Raw genomic sequence first — 14,060 nt, 5'->3', positions numbered from 1 at the left:
TCTCTCTCTCTTTTCCTCTCTCTCTCATTCTCTCTTTCTCACTCTCTCATTTTCTTTCTTTCTTCCTCTATTTTTTTCTCTCACTGTGTCGCTCTCCATTTGCTTTCTCTTTTCCATTCTTTTTTTCCTCTGTCTATTTCACCTTTCTCTTTCACTCTTTGGCTTTCTTTTTCTCCTATCTTTTGCCCTTATGTCTTTTTATTTCTTTTTTTTAATTTCTCGTTCTCCGTCTTTCTATTTCCTTCTTGCTGTCTGTCTCTTTGTCTTTCTTTCTATATTTCTATTTTGACCCTCTCTTTCCATTTCCCTCTTGTTTTCCTTCCCTTTCTTTTTCTCTTATCTCTCTCTGTCTCTCGTGTCCCTCCCTTTCTTCCTTTCCCTTTATTTGTCTCTGTCTTTCCCTTTCTTTCTCTCTCTCTTAGTCGGTTCCTTTATTTCTCTCTGCCACTCCCTTTCTTTTGGTCTCCCTTTCTTTCTCTCCATTTCTTTGTCTCTTATCATTTATCTCTCTCTTTGTCACAGCCTTTCTTTGTTTTTCTTTTGGTTTACTTCTATTTATCATCTTTCTCTTTATTTCTCTCTCCATTTCTTTCTTTTTATTTCTCGTTTTATTTCTTTCGCTCTCCTATCCTTCTCTCACTCGGTCTTTTTTTTCTCTCTGTCTCACCTTTCTTTCTCCCTCTTTCATTGTATCGTGTTCTTTCTCTCTCTCCTTGTCACCACTACCTTTCTCTTTGTTTTACTTTCTGTTTCTCACTATTTCTCTTAATTTCTCTTTTTCTCTTCATTTCTTTCTTTCTTTCTCTCTGCTTATTCTTCCTCTTTCTCTTTAATCTACTAGTCCAGCCCCTGTATTTTTCCTACTATGTGGCTCAAACGATTTTGACACCTCAGCTCTAAGCATTACTTTGTAATTATTTTTGCTTATTTTATCCAGACAGTCCTTCATCTTATTTTTTCTTTTTGAAGTTTTCAATACATATTTTACACTGGAGTGCTACGTCTAATCTCGTTGCATACAATGTTTCACAACGTCAACATCAAAGACAAGAAATATAATTGAAAACAGTTTACAAGGACCTCAATGAATTGCGAGTCCTACCTTTTGACCTCAGCCAGCTTGGACTCCTCGGCTTTTATGTAATCTCGGAGCGAGTGGACCAGTTCTTTTTCGGTGTACAGGAGGTCCGTCATCTGGCCTGCAGACACACAAAACATCTTCTGTGAGGGCTTTTATATAGTGCGGCATGCATCATCAACAAATTCAGGACTCCATTAATAGTGCACAAAGAAGCGGACAATTCCATGGGAGTGTTCAACCGTGAAATTCGCCGCTGTCGCCAGGAAAACCAAGAACAGAGTGCTTTGCTTTCTTGCTTGTCGCAGCTCACGGACCAAGAAGGGAAGAGGATTGCTACAAGGCTGATGAACTCACCGATGGAGGTGAAGATCTCCGCTTGTGTTCTCCAACAGCAGCACAGAAGGAGACCAGGGATAAAAAACAGGAACTTCCTCATTTTGTCGCAAATCTACAAAGAAAAGTAGCGAGATTTACTGGACTGAATAATTCATTCATGCTGAAAAATACCAGTAGTGCACCGTCAGGGCCCGCAAGGCCATCTCTGCGGGCTTAAAATAAAATCTGAATCATGTGATGCAAATTATATTTTGTCTGTGAAAACTTAATACTTAATAATTCCAACTACGATCCCAAAACTGTAAGTGAACACCCTGCCTCTACATGCCCACACTTTCTTGTGTAAATTATCCTTTTTAATTTTTTTATGCTTACATTTAAATGTGCAACTGAAGTGCCCTGTACAAATTCATTGTCACAATATGTTAACCCATTATGTAACAATGATGATAAAGGTATATTCTATTCTATTCTCATCTCATCTCATTAGCCGTACCGCTTATCCTCATTAGGGTCGCGGGGGGGCTGGAGCCCATCCCAGCCATCTCCGGGCAGTGGGCAGGGGACACCCTGAACTGGATGCCAGCCAATCGCAGGGCACACAGGGACAGACAACTCATTCGCTCATTCACACCTAGGGACAATTTGGACCGGCCAATTCACCTGAAATGCATGTTTTTGGAACGTGGGAGGAAACCGGAGTGCCCAGAGGAAACCCACGCAAGCACTCTATTCTATTCTATTCTATTCTATTCTAGTCTGTCAGCTTCCTTTCATTGCGTCCCCACTGGTTGCACTGCTTCCAAAAGTGTTCTTTCCTATTTAAGCATTCAACCAATCACATTACAGCCATTACTTGGTGCCAGGCTCATGAATCAACCTGGATGCCTTCACAGGCAGTTTTGCAGGTCCTGAAGCATAAAATAAGTGTGGATAAAGCTGTTGGTTAAGCCATTGAGATTTAAAAATGGGCAAGTCAGGGCCTTCAAGAAGGCCAAGAGAAATGTCCTAGTAATATTTCTCTGGTAGTGTTTTAAATTAAAGTATTATGAAGTATTATTTTTTTATGCATTTTTAAAGCAGAACTTTAGAAATATTTTTATAATTTTTTGAAGTATTCAAAAAGTATAGTTTTTGATATATTTCTTTAGTATTTTTGTAATATTGTTGTAGTATTTTTTTTGTATTAATTCTGGGATATTATTTCTGTAGTATTTTGTATCATAGTATCTTTGTAGAATTTCTATACTATTTTTTTTCTTTTTAATGAAAGCAAAATTATACAAGAGGTCCCTATTTTTAAGCCTTATATTTGATATTTAGTTTTGTAGTGCTTTTGTAGCATTTTTGTAGAAGTTTTTTTGTCGAAACACACGAAAATGACAGTGGGGAAAAAGTTGGCTCCAAAAAAGTTAACCGCTCTTTGGGGCCCCATAGTGGTCGCGTGGCCCTAAGTAGCCACTTAGTTCGCTTATGCCTTGTGGCAGACAAAGCTCCCCAGAAGAGGGCGCTGTTTAAAAAAAAAGTTAAAAGATCTTAACATGATTAACTTCATTGTTTTTATCTTAAGGACCATTTTTTTTGTCCTTTTTATACAGGTTACGTGGAAATGTGAATACAAATAAATTCACTTTTCGGACCAATCTAGTAAAAGTCATAATATTTAGTATGTCAGGTTAAGAGATCTAAAGTCATTACATGGGTTTGTACTGGTTCTTGAAATCCTTGAAAATGCTTGAATTTGAATGTTGAGTTTTTAAGATTTGAAAAGAGTTTTTGATGAAGAGCTGGTAAATACTTATGATCTTATCTCAACAAGTCTGCCTAAAAATGACACCCACACTGCTCTTTGGTAGCTCCGCTTTGTCCTTACATTTCTACCCTCGGCAGCTGGCATTAGTTTGTATGTCATTGTCCAATAAAGCATCATCGCTCCCTTCGAGTGGCACACGCAAGATTAAAAACTGCATATTTGAATTGCAGATATTTTTGTGACTCTGCAAAAGACAAAAATAACACCAAGTACTGGAAAAATTGGCTTTGAACGTCCTTAAAAAGAAGTGCTTAAATTTGGCCATCAAAATGCAGGATGAACCCTGTCATTCATTTTAGAAAAAAATTGAGCGCATTTGCTATTTCCCTTGTAAAATTAACTTGAATGCTGCACTGTGTTGCCAGCACGTCAAGAGTTGGGTTTATGAGGTTTTGTTTTTGTTTTTTGTTTTTTTTTGTTTGTTTGTTTTTCCAAAAAATTACAACACCCCAAAAAAGATAACACACCTATTATTTCTTATCTTTGTTTTTCTAGTTCAGTTTATTACTCAGAAAACTTACTCAAATAATTCCATTAAAAAAAGTAAAACTCCCTGAAAATTCAACACTTGCTTCATATTTAAAAATGCTTCTCATGGTTTCATCGTTTACCTCATGTTGAGGTTTTGCGTTTTTCCTTGCCCTCGTGTAGGTTTTAGATCAGGGGATGGTGTAATAATAGTCTGTGGTCTGTGCAGCCCTTTGAGACTACTTGTGATTAAGGGCGTCACAAATAAAAATGACTTAACACTCCTTTTTAAAGTTTATAAATCGGTTTGAAAAATCTCAATTGGGGTTTTCTTCCCAAATTCAAAGCACCCGAACAAACCCTAAAGGATGTACTGGATTTAATTTCATGTTATTCTGAGCTATTTTTGGCCCATGTCCCACCATGGCATTTAAACTCCCTTGACGATGTCACCCAAGAAGTCAAACAATCACCTCAAATGCAAACCACCCAACTCCATTTCTATAAAGCGCACGTTTCTCTTTGAAACGACCGACACATTCCTAAAAAGGCCTCTGCTGTATTTTAAACGCTCTCAAAGCCGCTTTTGACGACGGATGTCATAACAGACCGCGAAAAAGAATTATAGCCGGAAATTCCTAGCAGCTGTATTTTTAGAAGCCCAAAGTAGGGACGTTTTTCACGGTCGTGGATTTTTAACGGAATTAAAACAATCCGACGACACGGGATTCTGTCAAGCGTAATCTCAATCTGGGTGCAATGTGTGTTGCGGGTGGGGGGGAGGGGGCTTTTTCTGGGAAGAGTTTGTTTTATTCAGTTGGAACAAAAACAAAAAAATGAACTAAGATGGGATAATTGAAGCAACGTGTCATGGTGACATGAAATTGAATTAAGGGAAAGCTTGAAAGAAAACATGAGTGTAAGGGAGAGTTTTACACCAACTGTGCTTTCGGGGGGATTATTGTGGGAAAGTAAAACCTTAAACTACTTTGTCGTCGTAAAGAAGCACACTGAACTAAATCCAGATTGTTTGAACTTTTGAGTTTTTCATTTTTGAGAAACGAAAGGAATCAAGAAAACCTAAGTGTGCATGCAAGGATTTATCAGAAGAGACGAACATGTTAGTGCCTGTCAGACTGAATGAAGGGATCGTAAACATCAATCGTTTATCATTATAAATATAATATTTGCATGAGTGTAAATGTTACGATTCCAAACTGTATGTAACATCCTACATGCCGACAGTTCTTGTGTAAATATTGTGTAAATTATAACTATAACCGTATCCTCCTTGTTTTATAACCTTATCTTCTCTGTTCCTTTATCTTCTTGGCTTTTTTACCTCACTGTGAATATGTGAAACTGGAGTGTCATGCCCAATTTCGTTGTCACAATACGTTACCCATTTTGTAACAATGACAATAAAGGTATATTCTATTCTATTCTGCACTCCTAGAGCAGGGGTGTCGAGCAAGCGGCCCGTGGAACGGATGAGGCCCGCGAGACAAGGTTGAGAAGCACAAAAAAGGAGCTTTTTTTTTTTTTTTTGCTCTTTCTCATTCTCTTTTTGTATTCTTCTCTCTCTTTGTCTTTTTTCTTTCTTTCTTTCTCTCCATTTTTCCCCCTTTCTTTTTTCTTTCTTTCTCTCCTCTCTCTAATTTCTCTCTCCCTTTCTTTCTCTCTTGTCTCTGTATATTTCGTGCTCTTTGTCATCTTTTGTTCCTCTCTCTTCTTCTCTCTTTCTTTTTTCTCTTCATCTTTCTCCCTACTTTACTTTCTTTCTCTCTTTTTGCTATCTGTCTCTCCCTTTCTTTCTCTCCTGTCTCTGTATATTTATTGCTCTTTTTCTCTCTCTTTTTGTCTCTCTTTTTTCTCTGTCTTTCTCACTTTCTTTTTTATCTTCTCTTCTCTCTCCTGTTCTTTTCCTCCTTTCTCTGTATATTCCTCACTCTTTTTCTCTCTCTTATTTTTGTGTATTTCTTTCTCTGTGTCTTTCATGCTTTCTCTCCTCCTGCTGTATATCCCTCACTGTTTTTTCTTCTCTCTCTGTCTCTCTCTGTCTCTTCCTTACTTTTCTACTTCTTTCTTTTCTCTCTATATTTCTCCCTCCCCTTCTTTTTCTCATCTCTTTGTTTTTTCTCTTTCTCTCTTTGTCTCTTTTTTCTTTCTATCTCTTTATCTCTTTCACTTTCCCTTTTACTTTCTTTCTCTCTCCCCGTCTATCCATCATCTCTCTGTATATTTCTTGCTTTTTTTCTCTTTTTGTATGTTTCTTTCTCTATGCCTTTATTCCTTTCTTTGTTACTTTCTTTGGCTTCTCTGTATTTCTCTCTCTCTTTCTTGATTATCTATCTCTGTATCTCTCACTTTCATTTTAATGTCCTTTCTTTTTCTCACTTTCTTTCTCTCCCTATAACACTCTCCCTCCCTGTCTCATCAATTAGTCCAGCCTCCGTGAGTTTTCTAGCACGTGACGTCACAATAATAGTACTTTCTAGACTCCAGGGTCCTAGGGACAAATTATGTTGGCTTGAGACGATTTTTGCCCAATATAATTTTCCCTATTTTGAAAGTGTAGCATGTTCAAAGGATTTCACATGAAAGTTTAAAAACATATATAATATATTGATGCATACGTATACGACATTAGAAAAGACCCCCTATGAATGTGACGTCACACCAAGTTGTTTCGAGACTTCGGGGTCCCAGAGAAAAATCGTGATGACTTTAGGATGTTTTCGCATTACCAGTGTATGATTTTCATATTTTTAAGGTTATTATATATATATATATATATATGAAAAAAATTATCTCTACGCAAGAAAAGACCCTTACCCGGATGTGACGTCACAAAAATAGTTGTTTCTCGAATCTTCAATCCCAACGCGGCAGCTCGTTCATAATTTTATTAATTATTGATTATAAACAATTATTGCTTTTTGTAATCCTAAATAGAGTTTTTGGTTCAGGAGAAAAAAAATCGTATAAAGACGTAATTTTGTTTTTGTTTGTCAATATTTTTGCACTTGACATTTGATTTCATCCTTAGCGAAATCAAACGTGACAACTGTTCCGTTAAACAAAATATGGCAAAAAAGCTCAAAATAAGTGAGCAAAACAAGTCCATAATATTCACGATTCAAGCGACGACACGAACTCCGGTTCCTTTGGACCCAGTTGTATGGAAACAAGCCAGCATGTTCGCAACCAAGCGAAGTGGAAACACACACGCAACGAGGAGAGCGTTCGGACGTACACGATCTTTGCTGTCTTACCTTTCTTTCTTTCTTTCTTGGGGTTCGGAAATGAATGTTGAAAAGTGAAGGTGAAGAATGAGTTCGAAGTTGGAACCGAGAAGTGTGCGCGAGACCGTGTCGCTGCCACGTACAGAACCTCCTGGAAGAAACCGTAAGACTCAAACTAGCTGCGCATTTGTGAGTGATGGTTCGTTCGCGAGGGCAACGGTTATATCAGCCGGCTCTTTGGAGAGCTTGCTCATCATCATTAAGGAGCTGACTCCCTTCGAAACGCTCACTCTTTTTCTCTCCTTTTTTTTGTTATCCTTCTCTCTGTCTTTGCCCTCCATCCCTCTTTCATTCTGTCTCTTTCTCTACTTTTGTTTGTCTCCTTTTGTTCTCTCTCATTCTCTCTATCTGTGTTGCTCAACCTCTCTCTCTCTCTCTCTCCCTCTCTCTCTTTCTCTCTCGCTATCTTTCTTTACATATCTCTTCTTCTCACTTTCTCTTTTTCTTTCTCTCTTGTTTTTTATTTTTCCTTTTCTTTCTCTTTGTCTTTCTGTCTTTTTTTCTCCTTTTCTAGCACTTATTTTCTCTTTCTCTGTGTCATTCTCTTTTTTCTCTTTCTTTCTCTTTCCTTTTGTCTTTCTTTCTCTCTCTCTCTTTCCCATTCTCCCTCTTTCTCTTACTATCTCTCTTTCTTTGTCTGTCTTTACCCTTTTATCTCTTTTTCTTTACCTATCACTTTCTCTCATTCTCTCTCCTTCTCTCACTCTTTCTCTCTTTCATAAAGCTCTTCTCTCTTGTATCTTTTTCTTCCACCCTCCCTCTCTTGCATCTCTTTTTTCACTCTTTCTCTTTCTTTGTCTCTCTCGTTCTCCCTCCCCGCGTGCCTCTGTTTTTTTAGTTTTTCGCTCTCTATCTTCCTCTCCTTCTCTCTCATTCTAGTTATTTCTCGTCTTTGCTTTATTTCTCTTTTTCACTCTTTCATCCCTCCCTTTTTCTCTCTCTATCTCTCTCTCCCTTTTATATATTGCTTGGTCCCCCACTTTCTCTCTTTCTTTTTTGGTCTGTCGCTCTTTCTTTTTCAGTACCCTCCCTTTACAAAGGCGCTCTTGAATGGTCAAGATGAGTGGCTTCATTTGTATGTTTTTTGCTTAGTATTATAAACAATTTGAAAGTTTTAATTGGGTAAAAGTTCACTGAATGCAGAAACCATAAATCTGAAGAGCCGCTTGGGAGGCTAAAGAGTCGGCTCTCTTTAGTGAGCCGAGCCGAAATATCCAGTTCTTTAAAAAGAGCCGGAGTTCTCATTACCACTGTGCAATAGTGTCGAGGTGCTAAATTCTTCTGTGTTGCTTTTAGAGTACCTCGTAAATTTCATAATAAATAACAAAACTCTATATATTAAAATACGTTTTGACTTTAATAACGATTGTTTACAAAACGAGCAAATGGATTTTGTTAACTTTTGTTTATTGTTTTAGTAAACCCACTATTTTATTGTTACATTTCTTTCCCCCCCGCATCTTTAGAACAGTTGGGCCGTTTATTCTAGTGATTACGGTAGCCCCACACATGCAGCGAGTCACGTTTACGCAGTGAGTGCATTTTACGTTTCCATGGTTACTTTTTAGATGCCCTCGTTATGACCTCAATTTTAACTATTTACTTCTTTTTTTAAACTTTTGTGATTATTTTTCTATTCTTACACTTGTAATCTGCATTGTTTTGGTAAATTATACGTTTTTTAACAAACGAGCTCAACTAGGTGGGGAAAAAAGGAAAATTCCATATTGAAAACGGACACATAAATGTACATTCTCTTTTACAGTATCTATTTATTAATTATGCGTAATAATAATCACTTACTTTGTTACGCTTAATGAGCCGAGAAACTGCCGACTAACAGGCTCGGTAATGTTCCATTTCAACCTGTAGGTATCGCTGTGGATCAGCATTAGCATTACTAGGATCATTTATTACAGGTATTTGTATAAATTGTATTTACTATTTTATTTAATCCAGATGGTTTTCAGATACATTTTTCTGTAATGATTTTTATGTTTTATACCACAGGAGCTAAACAAAATCATTTGGAAATAGGTTGTATTTGAAATGAAATGAATAGATGAGTGCCACGTCTAATCTCGTCGTAAACCATGTACACTTCGTTGTTCTTAATGTTACTAGAGACTGTTATATTCTTTTCCATTCTATTCAAAATAAAAATAAATAGACTACTAAACTTCCCTGAAAATGATGAATACTTGAAGTATAAAATTGAAATATTCATCCTTTTGAACTCAATCAATACATTTGATGAATTACTTTATTAAGACTCACAAGAGTAGACTTAAACAAAAACAAAACAATAAAAATGAATTGTGACTCAAAATAAATATTCAAATACTTATTTTGCTTGTAGCAATATGAACTGTCGGGTAAACTACAGCCAAAACGTGACTATAAGTGGAATTAGAATTATTCAAATAATAAAAACAATTGTGCAAATACTTACAAAGAATATTCGGGTCGTGCTGGAATAAATTGTAGAACATTTCATAGACTAAAGTCCAAATAATACCGGAGGAAAATATCAGTATCTTAATAATCAAATATTTATCCAATGTAAACAACAATAGGTCATATACTCATTTCTGAGATTATAATCCCGCAGTAGTCATAATATTCCAATTTAATTTTAATTTATTTTTGGGTCAAAATTCATTTTCTATAAAACCGATGATACAAAGTACCAAAACCATTAGATGTTATGCTCCAAAAACCCTTCTAAATTAATGATAGATCATTTTAAAAACTGAGAATCATACAGTAGTTCAGAAAATAAAGCAAAATAAAAAAAAAAATCTTAAAATAGTCTGATTTGGCTGACAACAAATATTTTTTCCTCAATAGTTTTTTTTTAATTTAAGGAAACAATTTAAAAAATGTGAAACTAAAAAAAGCATTAGCTATAAGATTATTTTGCTAGATTTGTGGATTAGTGTTCTTGTTTTACTTTAAAAAATAAGTGTGATTGACCAAAAAAATCATTAAAATGAAAAAAATACAAAAACAAATTCAATTTAAGGATTTGTTTTATGAAATCTTCATGATATTAATTGATCTTTTATTTTCATTTTAAAAAATGAAATTTAATATAAATCGGCACTACAAGACAAAACATCAGAGTAAATTGAAAAACCTGAATCCAGAGCAGAAGATCCAGAAAGTTGAAGAATGAAAGAAAAATATGAGGATACACAGAATCTCCAAATGAAAAGAACACATTTTATTTATATTTTCACGTTTTGAATTTGTATACTTTTGACAGGAGATACGTTTATGGAGTTATTTAATGTTTAAGTTTGTTTATTCTGGAATAACATTCCTGTCTGTTTTGAAATCGTATTCATGCTAAAAACACATATTTTTGTTGTAAAGCACAAATTGTATTTATATTTTCATTATTCTTTATTTTAGTTTGAATTATTAGGTTATACAGGAGATATTTTTTACGGAGGGCAAAGTGTTTTAAGTTTTTTTTTCTGGAATAATATTCCTGTCGTTTATTAATGATTAAGTTTTAGTGTATTCAATAAATATTCATCCTGTTCGGTGTGCGATTGTCACGGTTGCCATGGTGCCCAATTGGCCCCGCCCTTGTGGTGCCAGCTGCTGCTCGTTGACAGATTGGCTTCCCTTTGATTTAAACTCAGTGCTCTCACTCTCACTTTGTCAGTCCATCAACAAACCTTTGCACCCGCAAGACGTGCGTTTTGACTCTGTCCGGTATCCCGTTTGTGTATCCTGTCCGGTATCGATCCCGTCTGTTTCGTCCTGTTTTGATTCCGGTCTCTGGTCTCCACCGTCTGGTATCGTGCCCGTCATTCTCGTTCTATCTGATATCTGTCTCCAGTCTCCTATATCTCTCAGCAATCCTTTCAATCCCATTCTGTCCGGTTTCGACCTCATCTGTCCGGTATCGGCTCGTGTAACTGGTATCGAACTCGTTGGTCTCTTGGTTTCTGTTGTTCCACGCCAGACTGCTGCTGCCCAACGATCGCCGAATCACTGGCGCTTGGGTTAACGTGCATGACTGCCCCATTTCCCGTAAAATAAAAGCTTGTGTGGAAAAACGTCGCGCGCTTGGGTTCTCCTCCGGTTCATGACAGCGACCAAAAGAGTTCGAAACCCCTGGAATACACGATACAGCGATATCTAGTGATCAAATTATACACACTATCCCTGTAATAAAAGAATATTTTCATTTAGGTTGTGAATGAAATAGGAGTATATATATTTATTTCGGAGTAATTATTATGTTCGAATTTGAGTTTTTTCTTGTAACATTGCCACTTTTCTCCTAGTGGCCCTTGTCCTCCTTTTATATAATCAACTCACTTAAGTCATTGAAAATGTTCGGATTCCATAACAAAAAAAACGCGAAATTTTAATAGCACGTAACAATCTGTGAGAGAATGACAAAGCAACATTGAGGATGGGGGGATGCAGAGAGCCGATGCCTCTTTCCTTTCACAGTCTTTCCTCTTCCGCTTGGTTTATCACTTTCACAGTTTCGCATTCACAAAATAGCCCTATTTACAGAGTCTTGCGAAAGTATTGCCCCCCCATCCCGAGAACTTTTTCACATATTGCGTCAAACACTCATAATATGTTCTAGGACTAAACAGCATGTGAGACATAAATGTGAAAAGAAACCGAATTGATTCAACATTTTATATTGTGCTAATAAATTTAAAAAATGAGAAGTGGACTTTGCAAAAACACTGGCACCCTTAGAGCAACCTGTCTTGCAAATCTTAAAACAAAAACATTTTCCCATTCTTCTTTACAATACAGCTCAAGTTCCTTAAGGTTTGATGGTGATCCTTTGTGAAAAGCATTTTTCAGATCTTTCCACGAATGCTTTATAACAGGGGTCGGGAGAAGGATGGGCACCACCAGGCTGTACTTGCTCAAGATACACCAAAGGAAATGGAGCCCCTACGACCAACCTGCCCACCTATTTATACTGGCTTCGCATGTGAGTCAATCAGAGCTGCGCTAATCAGTATTTTAAATAGTTGCACAAGGTCCATTTTGTCTCCAAGCCATATGTACTCATGAAAAGAGCCATATATGGCTCTAGAGTCATAGGTTTCTGACCCCGGTCTACAGAATTGAGGTCTGGACTTTGGCTTGGACATTCTAAAACCTTTTACTGTTAGTTTTAATTGATTCCATTGTAGATTTTGCTTTATGTTTAGAGTGGTTGTTCTGTTGTAAGATGAACCTGGGCCCCATTCTCAGGTCTCTTGCAGACCCCAGTACCGTTCTGTCTTTGGCTCCAACTTCCCATCAGCTCTAACAGTCTACCCAGTCCCAGCTGAAGAAAAGCAACTTCAGAGCCTGATGTTACCAACACCATGTTTGACAATGGGGATGGTGTTTTCAGGGTGATGTGCAATGTAACTCCTATGCCAAACCTAAAGCTTTGCATTCAGCCCAAAAATCAATTTTGTTGCTTCTTGCAAAAGCCAAACAGGACTTTTTATGGTATTCTTTTATAAAGGGTTTCTTCTTGCCGCGCTACCAAAAAGGGAAGATTTATGCAGAATACAACTAAGAGTTGTCCTTGATACACATTGTTTCCCCTTTTGCTGTGTATGCCTGCAGGTCATCCAATGAGATCACGGCCCTCTTGGTTGCTTGTCTGATTAGTTTTGCCCTTGTTTAGGCCGAAAGTTTAGAGGGACCAGGTCTTGGTACAATTGCCGTAGTTTTATTCTCTTTCTTTTGATAATATTGCCCGCACAGTGCTCCAGGGGATTTGTAAATGTTGTGAATCCCGTTCCTGCTTTGAACTTTTGCACAACTGTATCCCGGACCTGCCTGGTGTGTTCTTTGGTCTTCATAATACTGTCTGTTCTTCTTTCATCCCTTTCAGAGACCTCTAAGCCCATCTCAGAGCAGCTGCCTTATACCCAAGACTTAATGACACACAGTCTCACTCTTTTTCACACACACACAGTCATTTAAGTCGACATTGGATCATTTAGAAGTCATCAGGGAACTTCTGGATTCAGTTGGTTGGTATTTTTCAAACACCTACTTTTTAGTTTTTTCGTTATAAATATAATAGAAAAAGTTGAAATAACTTGGTTCCACTTCATGCTTGTGTCTCACATGTTTCAGCTTAAGTCTGAAGCCTGAAATGTGGCAATATGACAGAAGAGTTCTCGGAGGGCAATAATTTCACTAGGCACTGTTTTTAAGGCATCTAAAAACAGGAGCTAGCCTCCACGCTAGCACTTCCAGGCCAAAGATTTTTCTCTTCGTGTTGTTTGAGATTAAACCAAAGCTTCGGGGACGTCGGTGCCGTTGATTTTGATGTAGATTTTGGCATTGTTCTCCTTCTCGTGGCGCCTTTTGTGGAGCGTGTGTCTGTAGCAGATCAGGTAAATTGGCAACAGGAAGCCTAGCATGCTAAGCGCTAGCAAGCCGATGTTGACCTGTAGGGGGAGACATTGGTATTAGATATAGTAGTTCCACAGCTTAAATCGGGCTTAGTTCAACATGTTTTCATGTTACCATGTGAAACAAGATTATTTTTCGACCCCTCGTTACGGTATTTCCCCACTATACGACACCAACAACAAATTATTTTGCGCGCCCAAAAACTTTGAGGTGTCTGTGTGTAAGAATTTGTGAGTTTAATGGCTCATACTTCTCTAAGATCTGCATATAAGATGCTGGTATACTATTCGTATGCGTCACAGCATAAATGAAAATGCCAATATTCTATTGGCTGAACTACCTCCCACAATGCTCCATTTATTTCTTCTTTTTCTGTTCATTATTTCGCGTAACAAACTTAAATGTGTTTAGCTATGGGCCCATGACTTGCTGTGATATTAAAGAGAAAAGCAAAAACGTGTAAGATTTCTTTCTATTTTTTATTTATTGGTATTTCCATAGTAGAATTTTGTAGTATAGCTTTAGTATTTTTGTAGTATTACTGTAGTTGTATTTTTGTAGTCATTATTTTGTAATGTTTCTGTAGGAGTATTTTTTTATTATAGTATTAAATGGATTGGTGTCTTTACAGTATTTGTGAGAA

The 14,060-nt window shown here is 37.0% G+C and overlaps 2 protein-coding genes across 5 annotated transcripts in view; both read right to left on the bottom strand.

Annotated features, from left to right (window-relative positions):
• Positions 1-7,117, bottom strand: part of LOC148349265 (prolyl 4-hydroxylase subunit alpha-2-like) — a 37,214-nt gene extending 30,097 nt beyond the window's left edge. For all 3 annotated transcript variants that reach the window (XM_088320981.1, XM_088320980.1, XM_088320979.1), the window contains exons 1-3: positions 6,974-7,117; positions 1,436-1,529; positions 1,103-1,199 (exon numbers count right to left, since the gene is read on the bottom strand). In XM_088320981.1, coding sequence (XP_088177107.1) covers positions 1,103-1,199; positions 1,436-1,517 — 179 coding nt within the window. In that variant the 5' untranslated portion in view covers positions 1,518-1,529; positions 6,974-7,117. The remainder of the gene's footprint in view (positions 1-1,102; positions 1,200-1,435; positions 1,530-6,973) is intronic.
• Positions 7,118-9,248: 2,131 nt separating this feature from the next.
• The window catches only part of LOC148349264 (large neutral amino acids transporter small subunit 4-like), a 28,328-nt gene continuing 23,516 nt past the window's right edge, over positions 9,249-14,060 (bottom strand). For both annotated transcript variants that reach the window (XM_088321223.1, XM_088321224.1), the window contains one exon: positions 9,249-13,452. In XM_088321223.1, the coding sequence (XP_088177349.1) occupies positions 13,291-13,452 (162 nt within the window). In that variant the 3' untranslated portion in view covers positions 9,249-13,290. The remainder of the gene's footprint in view (positions 13,453-14,060) is intronic.

Source organism: Urocampus carinirostris, chromosome 17 (assembly GCF_059441175.1).
Source record: "Urocampus carinirostris isolate Australia breed hairy pipefish chromosome 17, RoL_Ucar_1.0, whole genome shotgun sequence".
NCBI classification, from domain to species: Eukaryota; Metazoa; Chordata; class Actinopteri; order Syngnathiformes; family Syngnathidae; genus Urocampus; species Urocampus carinirostris.
Note: the sequence above shows the minus strand (reverse complement) of the source record. Positions and strands in the feature narration are given on the sequence as shown.